Consider the following 27,291-nt stretch of genomic DNA (forward strand, 5'->3'; position numbering starts at 1 on the left):
TATTCTATTGGTACTATAAATATTTTAACGAGAACCAAATTTTGTTGTTCAAGTCACGCTTAGAAGGAAAAATTAAAATATAAAGTTAAATAAATAAGATAAAAAAAGGAATCTAACAATAAATGAACATCACAATAATAAATCAACATCACACCTGGGTATAATTAAAATCAATTTTTTTTTTAAATTATTCAAGTAAAAATTTGAAAAACAAAAATGTAATTATATTGCATCATAATTTAAACAAGGTCAATATTGACCACAGATATAGGATTTAAATATTTGTTATTAAAATAAAATTATTATTTTATTAACTAAAATAAGTACAATTTAAACAGAAAATAATAATGTATTTAAAATATTGAGTTATTAAAAAAAAAAAATCAAATGTGTATTATGTAATAATAATGAAAATGATTAAATAATTATTATTATAACTCATTATGAAATTAACTATTTATTTTATATTTATACGATAATATTAGACAATGACTGTTTATTAAAACTGTTTATGGATGCAGTAAAAAACAATTTAGGTATTTTAAATGTTTCATTATATTTTACTATTTAAATAACACAGTTCTTAGTCTCGGTTGTAACCTTCTTTGTCTAGAACTTTGACTCTTTTCATCGGCTTAGTCTCTAGAAGGACTTTATTTGGTCGACATCAACCGATTTATAAGACTATTATTTTTTATCATTGCTCAAAAACTTTTGTTTTAAGTTCACACTTAGAATTTAAATAATAATAATACTATTTTTTAGACATGTAAAATTTTGAAATTAAATATTAACTAATAAATTGTATATTGATTTAACTGTATTCATTTGTGAATTCAAGTGTTTTGCAAATAATTACATAAATTTAACTAGGAATAGGGCTTGGAGATTTAATTTCAGAAACTATTGTCGACATATTAATGTTCAATAGCGGACCGAAGGTTTACGTAGTTGTCGTTCAAAATACGGTAAAAAAATACATTTTTTGTTGAATGCAACTTTTTTAAATTATTATATTATTGTTCATAAGTAAACATTATAATTTTAAAAAATGTCTTGTGACTTACCAATTGATATTTTTTACTATTATCGAAGAGCGCTGGAAAAGTGCCGTTCCCCTTCAGCGTCATGTGTAGTGAATTCGCCATAAGATTTTTTTTTTCCCTTAATAAATGTTATAAAATATAATGTATTATGTTATTAAGCTCTGCTCGTTTTTTTAATAACATTTTTTACTGTGATTTGTTTTTGAATTGAGGTTTAAAGCCTGTGGTGCCTAATTCAGCTGTTATTTTACAACAACTGGAATACGTAACTCGTTTGCGTATGAAAGAGCGTTAAATACACAAACTATAAACTAGTTATCACATTTTTTATTTTCTAAATATTAATTTTGTGCGATAATTATGTATCTATAGTTTTTTAATATGATATTTTTTACATTAGTAGTTATTAGGACCACATACTACCTAGTAGAAAAAGCTTATCAATTATGCTAATTTAAAAAAAAACATAATATTTTCTTTATTAAAAATATAAAATGAAAGGTACCTATACACAAAAATTTAATTTTGTTTTTAAATCAAGACATATTTCATGTTAAAAAATGAATTAATTAAATAATTTCATATAAATAACGAGATGTGTTACGAGAAAAGTGATGGTTTTGACTTGAGCGTTTTAAGTTTAAGCAATAAAACAGGAAACCTTATAATTTGGTTTTATTCAAGACTTGTGATCCATATTTTGAGTCCGTTATATCTGTACATATTGTAATATGTCTACAAAATATAGTTTTGTACTCCCATAAAATACAGGGAGGATATACAAACCTAAATGGTGTTCATAATACCTTAAGAATTATAGTTGTGGTCGGAATGGGCAATATATTTTAATAGGATTTTAAATCCTTTTTTTTTTATATTGATATTCAGATACAAAATAAGATATTCAATCAGGCATTAAGTTGTTTAATACTTAATTTGTTTAATAATTAAACTATGTAATTTAGTCATTAAAAATTTTACTCGACACAGAAAAATGACATTAATCTGTTAAGGTACTGTATACCTATATAGATAGGTACATGTAAAATAGTGTTTGGTGTAATACATTGTATAATACAGAATGATTTTTTTTATCATGGCCCACTCAATATCTCACTGGGTTTAAATAATGATTACATTTTTCCATTGTGTTTTTATAATATAATGTGATATCAATTTTCCACAAATTATTATGTTTCTCTTTTGTCCCTCCAAAAATAGTTTTTTTTTATAGCAACTTTTGAAACTTAAACGGTAACGTATATATATTTATTATTTTTTAAATTAAGAATATTTCACTAAAAATGTCGATTGCTTGATAACCAGTTTTGGATAATTACATTTTAAGTTGAGGCGCATAGAGCCAGAACAGCCTAACCCACAAAAAATCAAAATCTGTTTTATGTGATAAAACGTTTCAGATTGATATAATATTTGAAATGCACTATGGCTATCCCACAAAAAAATTATTCACTAGATGGCAGCACATGATTGTTTTTGGCACTGTGATTATGAAATATAATTTATAACTTTAAATTGAGTAGTACTCTATAGATGGTTTAAAAGGCAAGGATTTATACATAATAATGAGTTTTTGTTATTTTCCTTGGAGTGGATTTAATAAGAAAAAAAAAAATTAAAAAAGTAGTCAAAACTTTAAATGCCCGTCCTACGTCCTTTGTGGGTTAGGCTGTTCTGGCTCTATGCGCCTCAGTTATAAGAGTTTAAAAGCGAGATATTGAGTGTCTTATGTTAAAAAAAAAAAAATCACTCTGTATGTAAGATAAACGAATGAATGTGTGAAATAAAACCATTAAGGGGATTGCATGCGGTCTGTTTTTAAGGAGTTTTGCAATGGCAATATTTAAGAAGAAAGAGAGTGTAACCTAACCGACCATGTCAATTAATTTACCGGTTAATCTATATAGGTAATGTTGAAGCTATTTTTTTAAAATTGATAATTATCTACGATTTATTTTGCCACCAATCGTTCGCTGTACAAAAATTGCTAAAAAGGTCAAAAAGGCGGCATTACCTTTGCCGGCGATGGCTTTTGACGAATACGGCGTTCGTCTTATGCGCTCCTGGTACCGTTAGCGTCACTTAGCCCGAGGGTGCCTTCCCCTTTTGTGATCCGGGAGCGAGCCAAGCTATCCCATCGTACCGAAAATTCCGTTATTTGGGCCCCTCGGATACCAGGAGCGCATAAACCGAGTACCGTTTGCCAGTCGATTCGGCAAAGGCGACCGACCAATGACATAAGACGGGAAATAGTAAACTTAAAGGACCAGAAAAAAATGCCTACTACATAACACGGTTCGATTTCAGTTCTGTAAAGATATTGGAGTTCTACTTTACTACTATGTTAGGTATGTAGGAAGCGGATTTTCATTTGAAAATTGCAATTTCTCGTAATTAAATAACATTAAATTTGAAACGTTTTCAAAAGTTAAACCCGATTTTTTTACACACAAAAAACAAAAAATATGTTTCCTACATGACCTAGTGACGTTGCCAAAGAACTGGTATGTCTTTACAGAGTTAAACTTAACCTGAATCACTTGACGACTTTTTAATTATTATTTAAATCGACCCCCCCCCCCAAAGTTGTAAGAAATTTATATTACCGTTTTGTATGTTTGAATAGTTTTTGAAAATTGATTTCTAATATTTGTTTGTTGAATTCAAAACTTGTCTAAGAATTAATGTAGATTTTCTAGTTTTGTTTTTACACTCCAAGGGAGTTGAGCTATTTCTTTAATCACAACATGTTTAAGCAAAATGATTTGAGGAATTTTCAACGTGTAGATGAACTTACTGAACCCCTGAACTTACTTCAAGTCGAGTTTTGATCAATGAACAAGTGTATAAAATATATGTAGCCTATCGGGACCCATTTCCCCAAATCCCGGTTGATTTATATGTTTATATAATATATAATGTAATAATATATAATAATGTAATAATAATAATAATAATAATAATATATTATATAATTATATAATGCATATAATTAAACAAGTGTAAGTTGAAAAAAAATAATAGCACAAAACGTAAGTAGGTATTAGGGTGGCACAAAAAAAATCGATCAACGAAATGTTAATGGCTAACATTTAAATATGTTCTATACACAAAAAAAGAGACTTGCGGAAAATTTGAGATAAAAAAAAAATTTTTACTGGTCGCTCAACACGTTTTAAGTAAATTGACCAAAAATTCTCAAAAAATAAAAAAATGACTTAAATTATAACATTTTTGGTAAAAAATCATCATTAGTACATCAGTTTTACAATTGTAGTATTTTTTGCATTGAGTACAACTGTGTGAGTTTCAAAATCCTAAGTTAAAAATGAATTACGTAATTAACAAAAAATCGTAATTAAAAGGTCAATTTTCAATTAAGCTTGAAGTAACTAAAAAAAAAAATTTTTTTTAATTTTTAATACTTTATTTTATTGAACGTTATGTATGTTTCTAGTGAAAAACACATTTTTCACTAATGTTAACAACTTATGCTTTTTTTTGTCATTTTGTCAAAATGAACGTTTTACTGAAAAATGTGTATTATGTGTGAAATAATAAAATACTTATCGTTATGAATTTTAGCTGTTATATTTGATTACAATTTATTTAATTTACATATTTTTAACTATACATAACACAATATTAATCAAACACTTTATTATTTTAGTATAAATGTTCAGAAACAACTTTTTCTAAATATTTTTTAAAACTGATTTGTTGCAATCAGGAAACTCATTTCTATGTTTTTCTACTACTTGTAAAATATATTGTTTTTGTTCCTCATCTGTCGTTAAAGAATTGTTAAATTGTGTCATTAAAGCAATTCCTTTTTCGACAGGATCATTCACAACAAATAATGATTGCACTTTATTATATGCTGACATATAATTTTTATTTATAGACCAAGTACTGGGATCGTCATTCAAAAAATCGTCACTAATATTAAGCGCCGAAAACAAATGTTTTGTATTTTTAGTTACAAATCGCTGTAAACCATAATTTTCGTTTATTGTATCAACTGAAATTCGTTTTTTTTTAATTTATTTCACTTTCTTTATTTAAAGCTACGACCAAGCTTACTTTCCGTTTTTCTCTCTTCATCCTACAGTTAGATAACCTGCAGTTAGTTAACTGAAGGTGAAATTGTATTAAATGGATCTTTTTGATCATGGTACAAACTGTGTCGATTGTGATTGGACGATATCGCTGATTGTGTGTTATCAAAAAATAACAATTTAAAAACTATAAACCGGATCGGCGATTTCAGTTTGAAATTTTAATGTTTGTGAATTGTTTTTAAAATGTCTAACAAAAGAAGTAGGTCTAGTAATTTTTCATTTCTTGAAAAAGAATTGTTACTAAAAATAGCTCTAGACTACAAGCATATATTAGAAAATAAAACGTCTAATGCAGTTACGTGGAATGACAAGAATAAAACTTGGATAAAAATTGCTGAATTCTATAATGCTAAAACTAATGGCTGTGTAAGTATGAATTATATTAATATATTATAATAATTACACTGTATTAAAACTGTTTTATAGCCAAGAGATTCTATTAACTTGCGTCAAAAATACGAAAGTATAAAAAAAATGCTAAGGGAGGTCCAAAAAAACCTTATTTGAAACTGGTGGTGGTCCACATATAAAACCTTATGAGGCGCAAAGTGAGCTAGAAAAAAATCTCTACTCGACTATACAAATTTCTGCTGAAGGTTTACCGAGTACTTTTGATAGTGATGCGCCTATATGTAAGTTTTTTTCTTTACAATATTTTATTAGAAAGATATTTAAATAGTTAATACTATTCATTTTACTATACAATTTTTGTAATAGTTTTATTTGGTTTTAATTATACCTTTTTAATGATAATGATTGTTAATTTTAACCCTGCGAAGTAGATTTATGCATGCATGCAGTAAATACAAACATTTATAAAAATTTTCAATAACCCCTTAGCATTTGAATTTAGCAATTTATAAATTATAGATATAATATTAAATTGGGTGATTGTTTTATTTTAAATATTGTATAGTAATTCCGTCTGCTCCCGAAATACACGAGCAATATGAGGAAGTTTTGGTTGTAAGCGAAGAAGATTCGCTTGATCATGATGGTATACTAATATATAATGAACCATCTTCTTATAACAGTAATTACTTAACAGTTATTGATTCACTCTATAGTCTTTCATGTAAGAAAATTATTATATTAATATTACAGCTTACAAAGAATCGCAACCAGCATGTTTGACCACCAGCCATGTCGATCCAGAGAACGTACAGTCAACTAGCCAAAGTAAAAACATTTTTACCAATATTAAATTTAGTGTATGCTTTATAAAACTTGGTCTTAACAACCATACGTTTAACGATTGCAAATGGTTCGGTCATTATGATTTATGAATGATAGTATTCATTGTATGCACTAGTCATTATTGTCTAACCATTTGCAATTTATATTTGTATGTTTAAAATTGTGTGTAATTGAGATTTTAAGTTTAATAAATATTAAATTAATGTTACAGTAGATACACATAATGATGATAGTTTGTGGTCTCCTCTTAATGCAACAAAATGTTTAAGGACCAAAGAAAAAAATTCAAAACTTGCTGTTGGTAAAAATAATTGTAAATTCAAAAAACGAAGTAAGTGTCTTAAACCTAGTAAAAGTAAGAAAACAAGTAGTAAGTAGAGTGTTTGATGTAAGTAGACTGTACAATGTGAATTAACCAATTATTTAACACTTCAATAAGCATTAATATTTAATATAATATTTAAAATTATGTAAAAATGTAGCCTGTAGGTAAGTATAAATCAAGTATGTACATACTAAGGAAGTAGACTGTACAATTAGTGTTAATATTTAATTTGATATTTAAAATTATGTTAAAATGTAGCCTCTGGGTAAGTAGAAATCAAGTAAGTATATACAATAAATTATTTATATTTACTTTAAATAGCATTGGTACAATAGGTGATCTACATTAAAAGTAAAAAATTAGAGTCCTTTTTCTACAATTTTTTACTTCACTTTCAATGTATTAAACTATAAATAGTTACCTAGCTATTGTATAAGTAAAACTAATATAATCCAAGCATCAATTTAAATGAAATGTCCTATGTTCTAAATGAAAATAAATATTTTTTTATTATATATTTTAAGCTGTAAATAAGAAACGTTGTATGTCATCAGCTGGCTTAAAATTTGAAGAGCTAGCAGACAATAAAATGGATTTAGTGTCTTTACAGCAGCAGTTTTTAGAACAACAAATGTTGCAGTCGTCTGCTGAACATGAGGCAAAATTAAAATATATGGCTGAAGAGCATGCTTTAAAAATTGAATTATTAAAGTTGGAAATTGAAAGTAAAAAAAAAATATTAAACCTTGTTTAAATTAATTCTCTGTGCCTTATAATTATTTAAATAAATAATAAAAAATATATTATATAAGAATTAATTTATTATTTTGTATTTTAGGTTATAAAAGTTAAACAAATTATAGTTGTGAAAAATACTCATCAATTAACTGTGCCCTTGCGCATCCTACCTCTGCTGCATCATGTAAAATATTATCAACATTTTGCTCATTTTGTGGCAATATTATATTTATTAAATCAGGGGCTTCTACATCGTTGTTTTCACACGCAATGTTGTGTAACACAGAGCATGCTACTATAACGGCTTGGGCAGTTTCCAATTTTAAACGCAATCCAAGTGATAAAATGGGCAATCGTCTTTTAATAACTCCATAACACCTTTCGCAGGATTTCGGGTTCTAATTATGGATTCGTTATATAATTCTTCAATATTATTTTGAGGGTTTAAAAAAGGTGTTACAACAAATCGAGTATTTTTGTAGCCGCTATCAGCTACAATTAAGCTATTTCCCCAGTTACCATTGTTTAAATCCCTGTAAATTTTAGAACTGCTAAATATTGTCTGGTCATGACAAGAACCAGGCTAACGGGCTACAATATCCATAATTCTTAGGTTTGGAGAAACAACCGTTTGGACATTTAAAGAAAAGTAGCCTTTACGGTTCCTAAAATACTCGGCATCGGGGCCTCCTAAAAACAAATCAATTCAAGTGGTTTGATTTTTTTTAATTTGAATAAAATTAACATGGTTTTATAACCTGTCTTGTCCATATTGACCTTTCTGACATTTAGGTAGTGTTTATATTAATAATAAAAAGTAAATAATTTTAAATACAAATATTTATTAAAAATTAAGAATAAAAAGGTTAGATGTTTCCAATTTTTTTTAAACATTTCCCTCTTCATTTTCCATATTCAACATCTACGTAAATTTATTTTTTCTCACTCGAAACATATTGCCGAATCTAGGTCAAGGGTCAAAATTAACTGGACAGGCTATAAGCTAAGAAGTAATAATTTAATAAGTGTATAATATGCGTACAATCAATAGCACCAATAGTTCTAGGAAATCTAGCGATTCTATAGAAGTCTCTTTGCAGCATGTTCAGAGCTTCTTCCGTTGAAGGCATACAAATAAATTGAGAACGAAGCCGAGCGATCGAATAGCTTACATCTCTAACAACTCTGTAAGCTGTAGACTTTCTCACACCAAGGAAGTCTCCAGCAGTAATAAGAAAGCTTCCAGTAGCATATAAGCGGAGTGTTAATAGAAGTTTATTCATTGGAGATATAGCAGAGTTCCTTTAGGATACATACAATTTTTTTTAAAAGAAGGATGTTGAAAAAAATTAAGATTTTCTAAACAATAGTCCATACTCTTTCTAATCAAAATTCAATTTAATTATGTCGCTACAAATTAGTTATTGTCAATGTATACTACACTCGCTACTCACACTAACTTAATATGATCATATTCAAGCTGTTTGTAATAATTTATTTCTAATTTCATACTAAAATAAATCGCATGGCAAGCAAATAATGCCTACAGTCAACTTTTAAACTAATAATATTATTCCAATGTTAACAGCCCTACAAAGTTAACATACTTTATTATATGTCATTATTAAAAATTTATATATTTTTACACCCCCTTTCTAATCTTACCAATTGGTTTGTGATGTTATTTCGTCAATAATTAAGGCTAATATTTGCTCCACAACGTCTTTAGACAGTCTAAACCTAACTCTAAAATCGTAGTCATCCCACCTAGTAAAATGATCCACTCTTTGCTGTATAGTATACGGTCTACGTTGGTAGTTTAAATATTCAATAATTTCCTCGTCATCATCATACAAAAAATCAACTTCCACATTATCCATACTACTTAAACTTAAAAGTTTAAAAAGGTGCTCAATTGAACTTGGTAATACTTTTTGACTTTAATTAAAAATTAATAATAATATGATAAATTATGATAACAAACCATATTTCTGTTATCAGCTGTTAGTTATCTGTCGAATAAGATTTATTTGATACAAAAAGTAACGGATAACTTATCCGTCGGATAAGGGTTATCCCGACATTGAAAACCCGAAATTTGTCAATTTTTTATTATCTGTCAGATAATTTGAGTTATCTGACGGATAAATGTTATTGAAAAACCGGGCCTAAGAGATACGTGGTTTGTTGTTTTCGTTGTGTAATCTCATTTACTGCATTAAAAGCCATTCATTCGCCTCTATCGTTCGGGCATAGAGTCTTTATTTTGATATTATTATTTTTTAATACAAAAGTGATCGTTTCTCACTTTCAGAAGATGTAACTGGCGTTTAATACCGATTAAGCCCGGGAGGACGACTAAAGTAAACTCTTAATTCGTATGCGATGTCCAACCCGGACTCGAACTCCTTTTGTCAAAAAAAAAATAATAATAATAATAAGTAATATTATCCAGGCTAACCACGCACGCTGCCGAGTACTACGAATATTTCGCGTCAGCGCTAGAGACTTATGTCTGACATAAATCCAAGTACAAACACACACAAGCACTTGGGCACGTTTGCGGCATTCCACAGGATGAGTTTCCATATGAAGAGCGAACCACTTAACGGAATGACCGACGGTCGTCGACGACTTGGTGGACCGTCGATGGCATAGGACGATCCAGACTAAATAAACACATAGAAATGTAGGAGTTAAATGTAAACAAATTTTCTGTGTTGTTTGTAGTATATAAAATGGCAGTCGTTTTACCGGCGTCGTTTTTTCTATTACGAGATTAACACCGGAGAACCGGGAGATTTCATGCACGTCGTTTCATTAGAAAAACGTATTATAATACATCATCTCCATCGTCCTAAGTACGGGTCGCCTAATGCGTTTGTTTGTGCTTGGTATTTAATAACACATAACAATAAAGAGATCTGTCAGCGCGTTCCCCCGCGTTCATCGAAATCCTGGTATAGGCACCTCCGGTATTTCTATTTATTATTATTATTCACTCGGCCGTCTTGTAATTATTATACTTCATTTTTTTCCTATTCCTTTTTTTTTCTTCTACCAAGTACGACATCAGCACGAAACACGTTTTACCGGCGGCGGCGGCGGCGGCTACCGGTAAAAGACAAACGGTCGGACGTTCTATAATATCATTATACTATAGTGAGTTCCTTGGATTTAAGGAGCTGACAAACAGAGAGAGAGAGAGAGAGAGCAAAGACCCGGGTCGTTGTGTAAAAGCTGTTGAAAGAGTTGTAAAATAGTTATAGGCGAAAAATTAAAATAATAGTAATAAATAAAAACTATAAACGACCGGTCGTTTGTCGACCATTAAACGCGGCGACAACGATGGCGAAAACGCCGACCAACTGTTTAACCCGCGTTAATGTACAAAAACTATTTATTACGGTAAACGCCGGAAACGGTACGTTTTTTAAATTTTTTTGTAAACAATTAGGCCGAACACCACGCGTGGCAATAATGTTTTCCGGTACGTTATTCGTTTTTAACGCGCCTGCTGCCCGTTAATTTATCGCTATACTTTTAGAGGTACGGTTTCCTCCAGCTTGTATACTTTGGCCAGAGCCACTGCCACCGTATAACGAGTACGGTTGTAACCTGCGCTACATCTTACAACATGTGTGTGCGTGTGGTTAAAATCCCAAAAACCTTTTATCGCCAAAAGTAATTGGTAATCCTATTGCAGATGCCAACAAAAAAAAAAAAAAATGCAATACCGACGGAAATCCGTTGGATTTGGCCGGCCGCTGGTGCTCTCGTCTCTGATCTTTCTCTCTCTGTTTGTATGTGCTTGTGCGTTTGTCTATCTATTCTGTAATAATAATATCTAGGCGAAGGCAAATAATATCGTATGGGCGACGCCCCGAGTATTCCGGTCACGGAGAAAAACGGTTTTTATCCTGCCTATGCATTTGCGCTCCAGCATCCCCCCCCCCTTTCCTCTACCCGTGATCTTCTCTGCAACAGCCTCCCCTCCCCGCCTTCACATTTCCCATACACATGAACTATAGTATGTGTTTGTGGGTACGGCGCGGCTTTGACGTGAAAAATCATCGACGCACGTCTCCAATAACATAATATTTACCGACAAACTGATAACCCAGTATAATACTTACAGCGGCCTATATTACGTACATGTATGTGTATAAGTGTATATTATACCCTTTAGAGAGAAGAATCACAGCATGCATACACACATACGTCACACGTTCGATACACACACACACACACACACACACAATAAGGCCTTTCAAACCTTATAAGGACGTACACGTGCTGATCTGCGGTATTATTAAATAAATAATATTCTAAAAAATAGTGTAATATTATGTTATTTACTCGTGCCGCGTACGCGCATAAGCTCTCGTTTGTGTATCATTATTGTAACAGCCTTTCGTTTTATATTAAACGGTTTTCAAGTATATTGTAAGATTTAGGTAACGACGATGTTAGGTTTTTTTTTTTTGAATGAAGGTTACTCTTATAAGTTAATTACTTATACTTAGACATTTCGCTGAGATTCAAACGCGATAATCAAATATCAAAAAAATATATATAAATAATAATAACAACCAGCTGCGATACGTTTCATACAGCTGAAAGATTTTTTATTATTTAGATTGTATTTGAAATAACGATCAGAATCAAGCAGCAATGCGATATCGCGTTCCTACTAGTTTAATAAAACGTTGCTTCTTTTAAAATTAATATTATTAAGTAAAACAATAACAAAACGTTGCAGATTGTATACAGATCTACTCGCTTTAATTTTTATGAACAATAATTATATTCGAATAAAATTGTGTATTGTTCAAGTCGTCCTACATCGTGTGGGGTTAAGAAAAATATAATGATATTCTCGTGGTAGTGAACTACTTAGCAAAAATGTCTAGTTTAATTTATTCCACTGTAAGGTGTACGAACAATTGTAATATACATTTTTTTTAAAAAAAGGCCAAATTATAATTATTAGCATACAATTAATAACCGTTAGTCAATGGTGTAAAGGGGATTCAGGAGGCCTAGCACCCTTAAAATATATTTAAGACCTTCGAGAAAATATTTCTAGTATGGGACAAATATAAAACATTTAATATTCCACGATAGATTCTAAAGTTATCCTAAGATAAGTTTAAAAAAAATACTGCTTAATCTATTGTTTTTTATTTTCAATACATTGTTGACTTTAAGACAAATTATGCTTTTGCAATACAATGTTGATTCATGATTGATACAGCTGGTATATCTTATACACTATAGTAGGTACGTTGCTGAAATGTATATTTACATAGCACATACATATTCTTGTAATTATTGCACCGGGTTGGCTGTAAAACCCTGGTGTTTTATTTACCTGCTGAGTATACACAAGTTAAACTACCTTAAATGTCTCTTCTACCGGTATTTCATTAACGGGGGCCGCATCGATCAAGATTAAAAAAGGGCTCCTTGTCTCCGCAACTGTACACTCAAAAATATTTATAGCCGATTGTACCCGAAGTATATATATATATATATATATATAAATGATTGAAATATATTTAATTACAGATTTAGGTATCGACGATGTTAGGTTTTTTTTTTTTGAAGGAAGGTTACTCTTATAAGTTAATTACTTGAAACTTCCTGGCCCAGAAATAACTGCACCCAAGGTACACAAAGACTTTTTAGTATAATAAAATAAAACGACAGTGTAGTGAAATAATAATTACACTGTCATGCGTTGGACATGTTTTTCCATTCAATAATTATCGAGAGGATATACCTGTACATAAAAAGAAACGTAAAATAATGTTTTTTTTTTTGTGAAACAGTAATCTAGTAAAACAAGCCCTGCTTTTATTAGCGTTCACGTTTCTAGGAGAATTTATACAGTCCGACAAAAGCTGGAAATTATATAAAAACCATAGTTAAATTCATTAGGTCGATGATTCATAAAAACTTTTACAGCTAAATAAACTCTAATTGGATTTGTGTTTGCATACGCAATTAAAGCGGGCTTACGTTTTGGATTTATATGTATAGGTGTATTCTAATACTTTAAAACAAATGTAAAAGAAAAGAGTTTTAATAATAAAACTGAATGTTTATTCTTTCATATTTATTGTTATTATACAAAGTTTTAGTCGGATAGAAATCGTCTGCGCTGTATATATTATGTTTTAAAGCTTTTTTCAAGCCATTTTTTTATGTATAGATTGTAATGAACGTTATCTAATTATACACTACCTATTATACACGACTGTCGCAGACCATGAACTATGTAGAATGACTCATTGACGAGACACCGAAATACAGATCACCAGCAAAATAAAAATTTTAACTACACCTAACCAGTCAACTGTATGGAATGTATTTCATGTTGGCAGCAGCTGACTAAGAAGTATTGAACAGACTTGGACGTACATGTCCTTACTATTGTTTTAATTTTAATCAAAGACCCAGAATCTCAATTCTTTTGAGGTAAACACTTGAAAAATAATAAAAATCCACAAACTTAGAAAAATTATTTGTGGCTAGATTTGCACTCCGCAAGAAAAAGAAAAATACATTTTTTTTTGTCCCTTATGTCAAAATAAATTCAACGATTGCTACATAGTAGAATAACACCGTTAAAGGATACAATATACAATGTATTTATGGAACTACGCTGAAAATGAGAATAATAGCTTTAACAACACATTGCAATGTAAATACGTAAATACTAGTTGAAAAACTGGTTTTAAAAAATATTCTGTTAGAACTAGTGTTTTTAGCTGTTACATTGTCGCTAGAAGATTTTCGTTTAAACGTAGGCAAATCCCTATCTTGTCTTATATACTTTGAGGGCATCCTAACGCTAACGATTTGATGTAAGGCGTCATCAAAAATCCAATAAAACAGTGTTCTTGAGTAATAACTGAAAATGCCCAACAAAATGTCCTTTACAAATAATTATTTTTTGCCATTCAGCAATCTTGCCATTTATTTAAGTATGATTGATACATGCAAGTACGAACTTGGAGAGCCAAAATTATTGCAAATATATTTTTTTTAGTATCCATAATGAATATCTCAAGTTGTATAAATGCTTGAAATGTAGTGAAAATGGATATGTGTATTTCAATCGGAATACTCTTGTACTAAATAAGACTCGGGATACTAGATTAAAGCACTTAAAACTTTTTGTGAGCGACAGCCAAGACAAACAGTGCGATCTGCGGATTAAAGACAAGGGTTAAAACTTAAAAGTTAACTACATATTATTATACTCAACGCTCCTCCCTTGAGCCGTCATACGAAAAAGACTGATCTGAGCGTAGTAGAATCTACCATAGGCCCGCTTTAATTGCGTATGCAAACACAAATCCAATTAGAGTTTATTTAGCTATAAAAGTTTTTATGAATCATCAACCTAATGAATTTAACTATGGTTTTTATATAATTTCCAGCTTTTGTCGGACTGTATAAATTCTCCTAGAAACGTGAACGCTAATAAAAGCAGGGCTTGTTTTACTAGATTACTGTTTCACAAAAAAAAAATACAAGATAGGGATTTGTATTAATATTATTGTAGGGATAAATATTATTGAGTGTACAGTTGCGGAGACAAGGAGCCCTTTTTTAATCTTGATCGATGCGGCCCCCGTTAATGAAATACCGGTAGAAGAGACATTTAAGGTAGTTTAACTTGTGTATACTCAGCAGGTAAATAAAACACCAGGGTTTTACAGCCAACCCGGTGCAATAATTACAAGAATATGTATGTGCTATGTAAATATACATTTCAGCAACGTACCTACTATAGTGTATAAGATATACCAGCTGTATCAATCATGAATCAACATTGTATTGCAAAAGCATAATTTGTCTTAAAGTCAACAATGTATTGAAAATAAAAAACAATAGATTAAGCAGTATTTTTTTTAAACTTATCTTAGGATAACTTTAGAATCTATCGTGGAATATTAAATGTTTTATATTTGTCCCATACTAGAAATATTTTCTCGAAGGTCTTAAATATATTTTAAGGGTGCTAGGCCTCCTGAATCCCCTTTACACCATTGACTAACGGTTATTAATTGTATGCTAATAATTATAATTTGGCCTTTTTTTAAAAAAAATGTATATTACAATTGTTCGTACACCTTACAGTGGAATAAATTAAACTAGACATTTTTGCTAAGTAGTTCACTACCACGAGAATATCATTATATTTTTCTTAACCCCACACGATGTAGGACGACTTGAACAATACACAATTTTATTCGAATATAATTATTGTTCATAAAAATTAAAGCGAGTAGATCTGTATACAATCTGCAACGTTTTGTTATTGTTTTACTTAATAATATTAATTTTAAAAGAAGCAACGTTTTATTAAACTAGTAGGAACGCGATATCGCATTGCTGCTTGATTCTGATCGTTATTTCAAATACAATCTAAATAATAAAAAGTCTTTCAGCTGTATGAAACGTATCGCAGCTAGTTGTTATTATTATTTATATATTTTTTTTTGATATTTGATTATTGCGTTTGAATCTCAGCGAAATGTCTAAGTATAAGTAATTAACTTATAAGAGTAACCTTCATTCAAAAAAAAAAAACCTAACATCGTCGTTACCTAAATCTTACAATATACTTGAAAACCGTTTAATATAAAACGAAAGGCTGTTACAATAATGATACACAAACGAGAGCTTATGCGCGTACGCGGCACGAGTAAATAACATAATATTACACTATATTTTAGAATATTATTTATTTAATAATACCGCAGATCGGCACGTGTACGGCCTTATAAGGTTTGAAAGGCCTTATTGTGTGTGTGTGTGTGTGTGTGTGTGTGTGTGTGTGTGTGTGTGTGTGTGTGTGTGTGTGTGTGTGTGTGTGTGTGTGTGTGTGTGTGTGTGTGTGTGTGTGTGTGTGTGTGTGTGTGTGTGTGTGTGTGTGTGTGTGTGTGTGTGTGTGTGTGTGTATCGAACGTGTGACGTATGTGTGTATGCATGCTGTGATTCTTCTCTCTAAAAGGTATAATATACACTTATACACATACATGTACGTAATATAGGCCGCTGTAAGTATTATACTGGGGTATCAGTTTGTCGGTAAATATTATGTTATTGGAGACGTGCGTCGATGATTTTTCACGTCAAAGCCGCGCCGTACCCACAAACACATACTATAGTTCATGTGTATGGGAAATGTGAAGGCGGGGAGGGGAGGCTGTTGCAGAGAAGATCACGGGTAGAGGAAAGGGGGGGGGGGGGTTGCTGGAGCGCAAATGCATAGGCAGGATAAAAACCGTTTTTCTCCGTGACCGGAATACTCGGGGCGTCGCCCATACGATATTATTTGCCTTCGCCTAGATACAGCGAAATGTCTCCAGGCAATTATGCCGTTTGGCAAAAACAGCTAAAATATGACTTTAAAAGTAAATATTACAATGATGTGAAAACGACTTACATAGAAAAAGATAAGATAGACCGCCGCCTAATTTACGTGCGAATTTATAACCCCGTGATAAATGTGTTAACGATATTATATCTCAGTAAAATAATAACGTTTTATAAAAAATGTAACTAGATATTAGTTTTGTAATCTAGGGAGTAAGAACGAATAGACCACCGGATCAAAAAATCTAAATCCGATAAAATTTAAACCGTTATTAACCCTGAAACAAAAATACTAAAAAGTTAGTAAACACAAATTTGAATTCTATTCTTGCGTAAAAATATGACTATTCTTCGGCAAGTAATAGTTTTCCATATTTTGATGTAGAAAAATACATTGCGTCTAAAATAAAAATACATAAAAAATAAAATACATTGAATCTAAGATTTTATTTAAAGAAAAATGTTTTTAAAAAATAGTGCTTAGCGTTTATCTATTAAGAATATTAAACGAATTTTGTATTCGGTAAGAAACTCTTTTTTTTTTTAATTTTTTTTTTGTCATAAAACTATAATTGTGGTATAATATACTACTGGCGTTTAAAATAAACAGATAAACTTTTTTAACGGTTAAAATAGGTATAGGTCGATTTGGTGTACTTAAGTCGTAATGACATACTTTTTAAATAAAACTAGAAAATACTAAACATTCAGTTATAAAATATAGTAATCTACTAGTGATGAGAATCCGAAAATCCGGATTTTTCAAAAAAACGCTTTTTAAGTCATTTGAAAATCATATAATTGTTAAATACTATTACAATATAAAGATGTGTACTTAAGTAAAATTTGTTGATAAAAATTAAAAAAAAAAAAACTCTTAACTTTGTCTATAAAATGCTTTCGGATTTTCGGATTTCAACAAATCCGAAATTCAAAAGCAGTTTATCTTTTTGGTGTTTTGTTTTATTTTCACATATTTATCAAAAAAATGTTACTTAGATATAGAGCTTTATATTGTAAAATTATTTAACACTTAAATGATTTTTAAGTAGCTTAAAAAGCGTTTTTTTGTGAAAATCCGGATTTTCCAAGTCCCATCACTATAATCTACTATAAAATAGCGATAAATATAAAATAAAAAACCTTATAACAGCAAAAATCTTAAATATGATACGTTTTAAATTTATTAATATTATATATTTTATGATTTATAAACAAAATATACTATTGTCATTGCGATATTGTACAACATAGCTAATGCAAATAAGAATACAACTACAACAGATATTGCTATTTTATTTGTGTATTTGTGTATTATACTATTTGTTCGAAGCAGAACAAAAGAATCGACAAATAGCTTCGCCTTTTGAAATATCAAACAGTCTGGTAAAACCATTGTCTCTGGTCTGTTGTAACGATCTATAGAAGAAATGTCGTCAGTTAAGTATTTATTAGTCGCGATGATTTTATTGGGCCAATGGGTCGAAGAGATTCGTTGTGTTAGAACTGATAATCTACCTGCTAAGTATACCCGACTATTAAAGATTCGCACGGGTTACCCAAAAGAAGAACCTAATTTGGATATTTCAAATTTAACTCCTGCAGACATAAAAACACTAAAAAGGAAAGTGAGCCATGCGCTCATATGCAATCACTTGTACAGCGGTTTGCTTTACGTTTGGCTAACACGTAGTGTATTGGAAAACGGAAAAGAGTTTGAAAAGGTAAATAAAATATCAAAATATTTTTCGGACCTGGCCACGGAGATGATTACATTTATGCGCCTCAATGTCAAACGCTCAGAATTGGACCGGGTTTGGTGGAATTACATGTACGCCATGTACTTTGAAAAGATAGTCAGCGGTGAAATAAAATACAATCAAGAAACCGTGTCTTCGTTTTGCTTAAAAATCGAAAAGGGCCTCTCTGATTCTGTACGCGATAAAGTTTGTGACGAAAACAACAATTTCAATGATCAATTGATCGCTTTTGGAAAGCAAAACAGCGAATATTTAAGTAAACGTAGATTTGTTGCCATCAATAATCTAATTGGTACGATTTCCGGCGATCTTAAATGGAATGCCGGATTTTCAAGTAGTAATCTGTCTGGCAACACCCATACCGGATTTGCTATCAAACAAACGGATATGGATCAAAAAGTGTTACTGTTGGGTTACATTATGCGCACCTTCGGCGATTTTGATGACATTGATGTAACATTAAGGAAAATGGTCATAAACTACCGCCAAATCGCTGGTAGCGAAGACTTCGAAGAAACATTCAAAAGTCCTGCGAAATATCAAAGTGAATTCATTTCTATATTGAAAATCGTTATGCTCCAAATTATCAAAAAGCACATCCAATATATTATTGAGTGTTTACGGACTTCAAATAAAATATTCTTCCCCGAATCCTGCGTAAGTTTGTTGCACGATAATGCCACAGTAACCGGTGTCATTATGAAAATGTCTACTCAATTACATCGGTTTTTAAAGTTCTTAGACATAAGGTCCGACGACGATAACTTCGTGACTGTACTATCCCTCTTTCAGCATTCTGTTTTTACGTCAACTGATTTTCGAAATGCCCTAATAGAAATCGTTAAGACTATGCCAACCCTTTCAAGAAAATTAGAAGGTTGCAAACTTATATTCACCAAACCCAAAGACGAAGAGCATGTGAAACAATCGTTAAAAAACATTGAAGAGGAGACTAAACGCTTGGGAATAATGGTCGACGAGGGAGTTTCTTCGGAAATACTTCCATTTAAAGATAGTCTCACGAGAGCTACAGTTTTTGTCGATTTCCTGGTTGCCAGTTTAAAAGACACTGACTTCGGTATCATTCAATCGTTTATTCGATTCTCGGGTATGGTAGATGTAATACAAATTGATTCTGAAAATGAAAAAGGAGATAGCGACGAGGAAAACTAATTAGAAATGCTTAAAACTTGAATTTTAAATGTGTTATAATATCATATATTGCCAAGCATTATTGTATTTAATAACTCATGAAAAAATAAATACACATTATCATAATTAATACATAATCGTTTTATTTTATAGATCCTAAGACTTAAAATACCCCCATTATATTCTGCTTTTTTGACTACATTCGGTGCAATATTTCTAATATAAAGGCCGTATTATTAAAAGATCGAGTAAGTTTAAAAGTTATCGTCAATCCAAACACAAAAGTATGAAACAAAAAAATATATCATTGTAAAACTAAGACCGTCGTAGTTTTTGACATTAAAGCTAAAAAACAAATAAGTAAAACATTTGTGTAGAATAAATATAAAACGTTATAGGTAGGCATTGTTTGGATTGGATTGGTTTTGTAAATATTCAGCTATAAGTTTTACAAAACAATACTGAATTATTACCAAACCATTACAGGGAACAAGTGTTGTTGTTTTGAAAGAACGATAAAAAATAAAATTAACATTTCTTATCTTATAACCTTGGTATCTTTTATGCAAGAAACTATATAATATCAAAAAAACAATTCATGTGCTGATGGTAAATTACTATGGGTTCGGTGTAAAATCATTACGTTAGGATAACTGTTGTAATTTAAGGTAAAAAAAATATGACTTCAGTGAAACATTTACTGGTGATAGCGACTTTGGCGTGCCTGTGTGTAGATAACCAAGGTTTTTGCCTAGACGATGATAAAGAATACAAGACGATACTAGAGACAGACACGGGATACAATTACAAGGATTTAGTAAGTACTTTGTCAGATAAAAATACAAAGGTCGATATCAAAAAGCTAGAACGCAAGATCATCGATGACCTCAAGTGCAGTTTTACTTTTAGCGGTTTCCATTACGTCCAGCTCAGTCGATATTTAATTGAAAACGGAAACCAAGAGACTTTCAATGTTATCAAAGATATACCGCACTTTTTCTTTGACAATTCAGCCTCGTCTATGTTAACGATACTGCAAAACTACGGTCAGAGTGCGTCCATGGATTCTATTTGGTGGATATACATGTACTCGGTGTACTTTAGAATGTTAGTAACCGACGATATAGAGTACAATAGAGCAGTGGTGTCGTCCACGTGTAACGACGTCGAAGCGAACCTCTTGAAATTTTTGACTCAATGTAATCCAAACACTACATCTAACTACACAAACGAAAATTTCAGAAAATCTGATCTGAAGGAATCTGAGGATTCGTTTGAAGAGATATCTTCTTCGATCTTAGCACACGCACAAAAAGTCGCCTATCAGATAGCATACAATCAAAACTTGAATGACATGAATTATGGCCAAGAATATTTCTCATGGAATCGGCTGAATTTAAGTAATTTGATGAATCCCGCTAAAAATAAATTGAAATACTTAGTGTGCGATTTCGGAGAGCTCATCGATTGTGATTTGACGTTAAGCAAAATGTTTCAAGATTACAACACGATAAAAGATAACCAACACATTATTGAACGGTTCACGAGCCTTAGACGATTCCAAAGTAAATTTATTTGTCTATTGAAAATCATTATATTGCAGATAATCATAAAGCACATGCACTTTGTTAACAAGCTGTTGCTGTGTTCAAGTGATTGTGTGGTGAGCACGCCGTTGCAATTTGCTTTGATGTACATCCCCATTACTTTGGCTCGTTTTAATATAAGTATGTCCGTTCAACTGAAAAAATTTGAGAGCCTTTTGAACTTGCATAACGACGACGAATTGGTGTACGTAAGGAGACTATTTCATCGTCCTATATTGAACTTTCTTGACTTAAACTACAACGAAGACGTAATCAGACATGTAACAACAAGTCTAAATAAGCTATCGATGGAATTTTACGATAGCAAACTCTTATACCCCACGTCCCTGAGTGAAGAATACCTTAAAAAATCTTTAGAAACCATTGAAGCCATTTCCAAAAATATGAATATAACTTACGGCATGCGCATTGCTTCGGCAAAACGTCCTCTAACTATTAGCGTATTGAGTGCCATAGTTTTTGTGTATTTCGTCCAACTGTTTAGGAGAGATTTTAACTTCGAGGCAATACAATCGTTTATAAGGTTCACGCTAACTTTAAAAGATAATAATGCGGACACTAGCGATGCCACCACTGAAGCATTAAATACTGAAATATAATGGATATTGAATCAACATTTGAATAGCATAATCATTTATTTGTGTGTAATTGAATATTGTTCATATTTTTATTTTTATATAGACCATAAGTATATTGTTATACACATATATGTATCGTATTCTTTTATCTATGAGTTGTAAACATTTTAATTGCTATTATAAATAAAGTTGTACTTATTACACTCGTCTAAAATTGTGTGAAAAAGATGCTAAATATAGAAAAAATTCCAGACTTTGTATCTAATTATTAGGTCGAATAGTCAGTCAAAGTGTCTAATTTATTTCGTTTAACTAACATAAAAAAATCTCGGTGTTCTTCTCCCGTGTCGAGTAAAGTAACAATTTGTTTCCCAGCTTTGTAGAGATGAAACTTTTAGCCGACATGCATTGATTATCTTAATTTTTCTTTTTATGATCAACATATAAAACTGTGTTTTTGATTATTCCAATGACGTGATTTGGTTTTGACACAGAAGGAAAGGCATTGTACCCGTCCATTTTCAACTTGGCGTCTCGGGCACTGGTAACAGCCAACGCCACGTGCGGGCAAGCAGAAAATGGTGGTCCCGAGGTTTACTGTCGGTTCAGCGGTGCCAGCAACGTTCAAACGTGTAGTGTCTCTGACGCCCGGGCAGGAGACCCAGCCAAAGCCCATGGGCCAGGCAAAATGGTCGATAACAGCACAGGCACTTGGTGGCAGATTCCTTCACTACAAACCGGTGACCGTTACCAATACGTCACATTGAACATAGACTTGAAACAGGTGAGTAAAATTAACTTTAAGACAAACTTCCAAAAGTCTGGATGATATAAAATTGATCTTATAGTTAGTAAATTACAAGTGTCCAAATAAAAATATTACAGGTACTGGAAATTAATTAAATTATCTACAAAGTTTATGGTTACAGCCTATCCTTACACAATGGCTTTGCCAACGTTTCAAAAGATTTTCATCTTCCATCTTCTGTGTAATGTATTGCTGGTGCGATGTTACTCGTTCCGTTAAAACTTGTAGACTGACACTGAAATGATCGTCTCCGCTGGCACAGGTTATATAAGTCGATGCATGGTATACCCCCAATATTTTTTCCTTGCAATACATCCTGTACAAACTTTAACAAAATTATTGAAAAATGAATTTCCAAGACCCAAACTGAAGAAATAAAAATTTCAAATCTATATTAGTACTACATTTATATCAGACGACGTTACACTAATTGATTTATGATTGGTAATTTGAAAAACCAGTATTTTTTTAATTACAAAATATGTTTAGTTCCTCACTTATAGAATAAATGATTTATGTAAACATGACACAATTTACGTACAAGAACTCATATTAAAACTAAAGCTAAGGCTATCGAGATTAATTTGTATAAACGACTGAGAAAATAATTCATATTAAAAGGTATTTCTTCTCTGATAATGCTTATATTTTTAAGAAATATTAAATTGAAAATTTGGACGCCTTCGCATTAAAACTTTTTTTAATTTTCATTACAAAATATGTTCTTTGATAAAAATATATAAAACATTTTAGACAGATCGTACTATATAAAATGTCATATTTATAAATATAAATAGTATTTTACAATACAAATCATTATCGATAAATAACAAAACATTATCAGAAAGGATCTTTCAGTATCCGTTACTCTCAACTGGAAACTTAGTATGTTGACTCTAGTTAGACAATAGTTAATATCTGAGAATCAGACTTGACTGAGTTATGCCATAGATAAGGCTAGAACAAAGTATTCTATGATTGGGTAGGTTTATGTAGAAGGGTGAAAGCACAATACAAGTCGTGTAAGGTTAAAAAGGAATTGCAAATACTTTGTTATTAATTCAACGAATCTCGATAAAATCGTTATTGCTTTTAAAGGCAACCATTTTCGGCTTTCAAGAACACACTTTAAACACACGGCGTGCACACCACTTTTAAGTGTCACATTATCATAATAAAATATACTAGCTACAGTGTTTTTCGAAAAAGCTTTTTCGCAAACTTAAACATTTTCGCGCCTTGTGCAAATATTGGTCCATGCTAAACGCGTTTCGTTCAAATTCTACAGCCGCTCAACGTGTGTTTGCATAATATATTATTATTACTGTTGTAGTATTCAACGATAAAATAATAATAATAATACTTGCGTGTATCGACTTACCTACATGTTTAAACTCTACTTGGGGTACAAGCGCAATATTAAAATGCACACAGCGAGGGCTAACAAAACGGCAAACAATTTAAATACATTGTATGAATATAGTTATTAGTTTGTATACATCTAAACGCGTTTTCCGAACTGTAATGAAAAAAACATGGGCCATAATACTTACACAGGGTTAATATTAGTTTTAGGATTTACTGTTAAAGGTCGAGTGATTTTTAGAAAATTCTCCATTTTTCATTTAAAAAAATACATGTTTGTATACTAACAAACAATCATTTCTTTTTTTATGTGTATTCTTTAAATCATTTTTGTAAAAAACATACATCAAATATATTACTAAACTCCAGAACAGATTTCATAAAAAATATACATTTGAAAACAAGAGTATAAACAATTAGTGGAATACTAATACTAATATTTTTCAAAAGTTCTTAATTATTAAACAGCATACCTATTAACTTAAAACCGTAATATTGATAATCCACTTTTATCGTTAATTTTGTTTATTCTACATACTTCTGTAAACCAAGGTATGATGATGTAGTTGTCTGACGATTTTGTTTCGGTGTCTTGGAAAAACAATACATTAGTGTTTTAAAATATTTTGTCTGCAATTATTTGGTCTATATATTTTTACAAAGATCTTATACTGTAAAAAACGCAACAAAAAAAAATCAGTGAATTGTTACAAAAAAATTGTTTTACCAGTGGGCAGTGTATGTATAATAATTAAAACAATTATTGGTTTTAGTTATTAGGAAAGTTAAAAATAAAGGAAGACGATAATCACTTTGAACAACACTAATAAACCGGGGTTTACACTGTTGTGTTTATAAACATACACAGTATCAACAGCTGTTACGGATATAATATCATCATCAAATACTGAGTAGATATATTAGCTTGTTCTGTGGTTTATATTGGTTACCGGGTGAAAGTTTAGTAAATAGGTACTAGGTACTTGGTCACTTATAAACATTAACTAACGAAAAACATTAGTAACGAATTTCGTATACGGTGGAGTTTAAAATTATTCGGTGTACAATAAATATTCATTACTAACAATGAGAAAATATTTTAAAATACTGCTAAGTCGTTTCAATTATTAAACTAATGTCTAGTATTTCAGATGTTGGATTTCAACCTATAGCAGTCATAATATTTTTTTTTTTTTCATTATTTTGTCGAAACCAGGAGGGTGATGAAAGAGGCGTGTAGCTCTTTCAAAAGTTTTTATTCCGAATATTTTCGCAAAGCAATTACGCGGTCCTCGACCATCCCCTTCAGGAAAGTGCGCTTTTTATTCAACCTAAACAACAGTATAAACCGATTTACATTTACAAAAACCAAAAAAAAAAAAAAAAAAGCCAGTACAATGGTGTCGGGGCATAGTGGGGTCGGAGAGGTCACAGGTCTACAGATTTTATTATAACTGAAAGTGATAAAATCACTTTTAAATAAACGCTTCGATGCGAATCTGTGGATAGTATGTTCAAACTAGTTTTATAGTGTGTTATAGTGGTTTAGAAGATATCGTGGGACCAGCAATAATGTACTTAAAATTTAATATTTAGTCTTGTGCAGGGTGGATACGATAAGGGTTGATCGTCTGTCTACAAAAATGTTCTGTCATAGTTACCCATATATCGTAATTAACAATATAATGAAAATATTTTCATTACCTGTTGACTGTTGATTCGCACACATAGCAATCTAGAAACTGACTACGGCCAAAGTGTAAATTTACCCTATTTTTTGGGTTTTTCCTTAATAAAAAAAAAATTTGACTACAGACTTTTGTATATGTTAAATCCATTTTAGATCTACCTTCGGTCTAATTTTCAGATCTATTTCTTTAAAACTTTGCTTGAAAAAGTGAAATAAAGAAAAAAATTCTATCCCTTCTAAGGGGAAAGGGTTTATGATATTTTTTTGGTTTGTTAATGTTTATCGATAGTACTATGTTTGAAGAACAATTCATATAAATTTGGAACATTTTCGACTATTTTTTAAAAAGTTATAGAGCATCGTAATTTTAAGTTGAAAAATTTGTAAATTTTTTAGGTGTTTTTCTCGATTTTGATGGGAAAGGGTGACTTTTTTAAATGTTTGGCTCAATTAAGTACCTCCCGAGTATGATTTCTGATCTATAAAGTTGCTACACAAAGCAATCGGTTCAGCGGTTTACGAGATATCGTGGGTCCAGAAACAAAAATAAAAAAATAAAAACACAACATTGTAAAAACAATACCTTCTCAGCTCCGCATCGAAGCTAAAATCGATCGCTTCAACACATTGTTCACAAGCCCGTCGAATGACATATTAATAAAATTCGAAAAATGTCGAGCATGTTTGATAAAATAACCGTTTGGAATATTAAACTTTAAAAAACACAAGGGCAAAGTTGCGAAAAACTTAGTGCATACATTAATACAATTTCCGAGTATACACTTTTAACGTAAGATACAAGCGAGGAAAAGTTTAACAGAATATTTTACACATCGAACTTAACAACCCTTACACATGCATTATGCGTGATACAGTGAAAAAAATAAGTTTCTACGAGTTTGAGCTGTTAATTGTACCGTGCAAAATCTGATTTCGAAAACAAATATCCATTTTTAAACGATCCGACGACCTTTTAATAAAATTTGATCAAAACTTGCGTTCGAAGGAATGCTTTTTAGTTAAATTTTATTATTACTGGCGATTAAGTCTCCAGTAGGTAAACAATAGCATCGACTATTTTTAAACTACGCAAAATATATATGAGTTATAATCAAAATTAAATTCCTGGCAATCTATATAGTTACAACTTACAACGGTATCTTCTTCTTATTTGCCTTATCCCATACAAGAATAAAGCAGCTTGCCAAAACTAATCTCTCTCTCCGAAAATCTTTAATCATCAACTTCTTAATGTACCTACCCTATATCTAAATCCTTCTAATGTAAACTCTTTTACTTACTTGTTTTATTATTATTTTACAATCCTCTCTTCATTTGACATACCTAGTACCTACCAGCACTATCTCTATCTGTTCACTCTCATTTTTCGTTCGTTTGGAGCAACTTTTTTTCTTATAACCCGACATTTTTATTTCAAGTACATAGTACTTTTATTTCCATTTCATTAACAACAAATACATTTATTA

The 27,291-nt window shown here is 31.0% G+C and overlaps 1 protein-coding gene and 1 pseudogene across 1 annotated transcript; one reads left to right on the top strand and one right to left on the bottom strand.

Annotated features, from left to right (window-relative positions):
* Positions 1–5,534: 5,534 nt before the first annotated feature.
* LOC126836923 (uncharacterized) lies at positions 5,535–7,440 on the top strand (the record flags this gene model as incomplete). The annotated part of the gene is made up of 6 exons (XM_050570644.1): positions 5,535–5,554; positions 5,675–5,820; positions 6,105–6,221; positions 6,293–6,367; positions 6,597–6,716; positions 7,235–7,440. Coding segments are annotated over exons 1-6 (684 nt in total), but the record flags the coding sequence as incomplete, so codon positions are not given.
* A 127-nt stretch (positions 7,441–7,567) lies between these two features.
* On the bottom strand, positions 7,568–9,328 carry LOC126836925 (putative nuclease HARBI1; annotated as a pseudogene).
* Between the last annotated feature and the right edge of the window lie 17,963 nt (positions 9,329–27,291).

This window comes from Adelges cooleyi, unplaced genomic scaffold (genome assembly GCF_023614345.1).
Source record: "Adelges cooleyi isolate 19-005CV unplaced genomic scaffold, UGA_ACOO_1.1 ACOO_flye_CR_arks_rails_tigmint_CR_PRNA_247, whole genome shotgun sequence".
In the NCBI taxonomy this organism is placed as follows: Eukaryota; Metazoa; Arthropoda; class Insecta; order Hemiptera; family Adelgidae; genus Adelges; species Adelges cooleyi.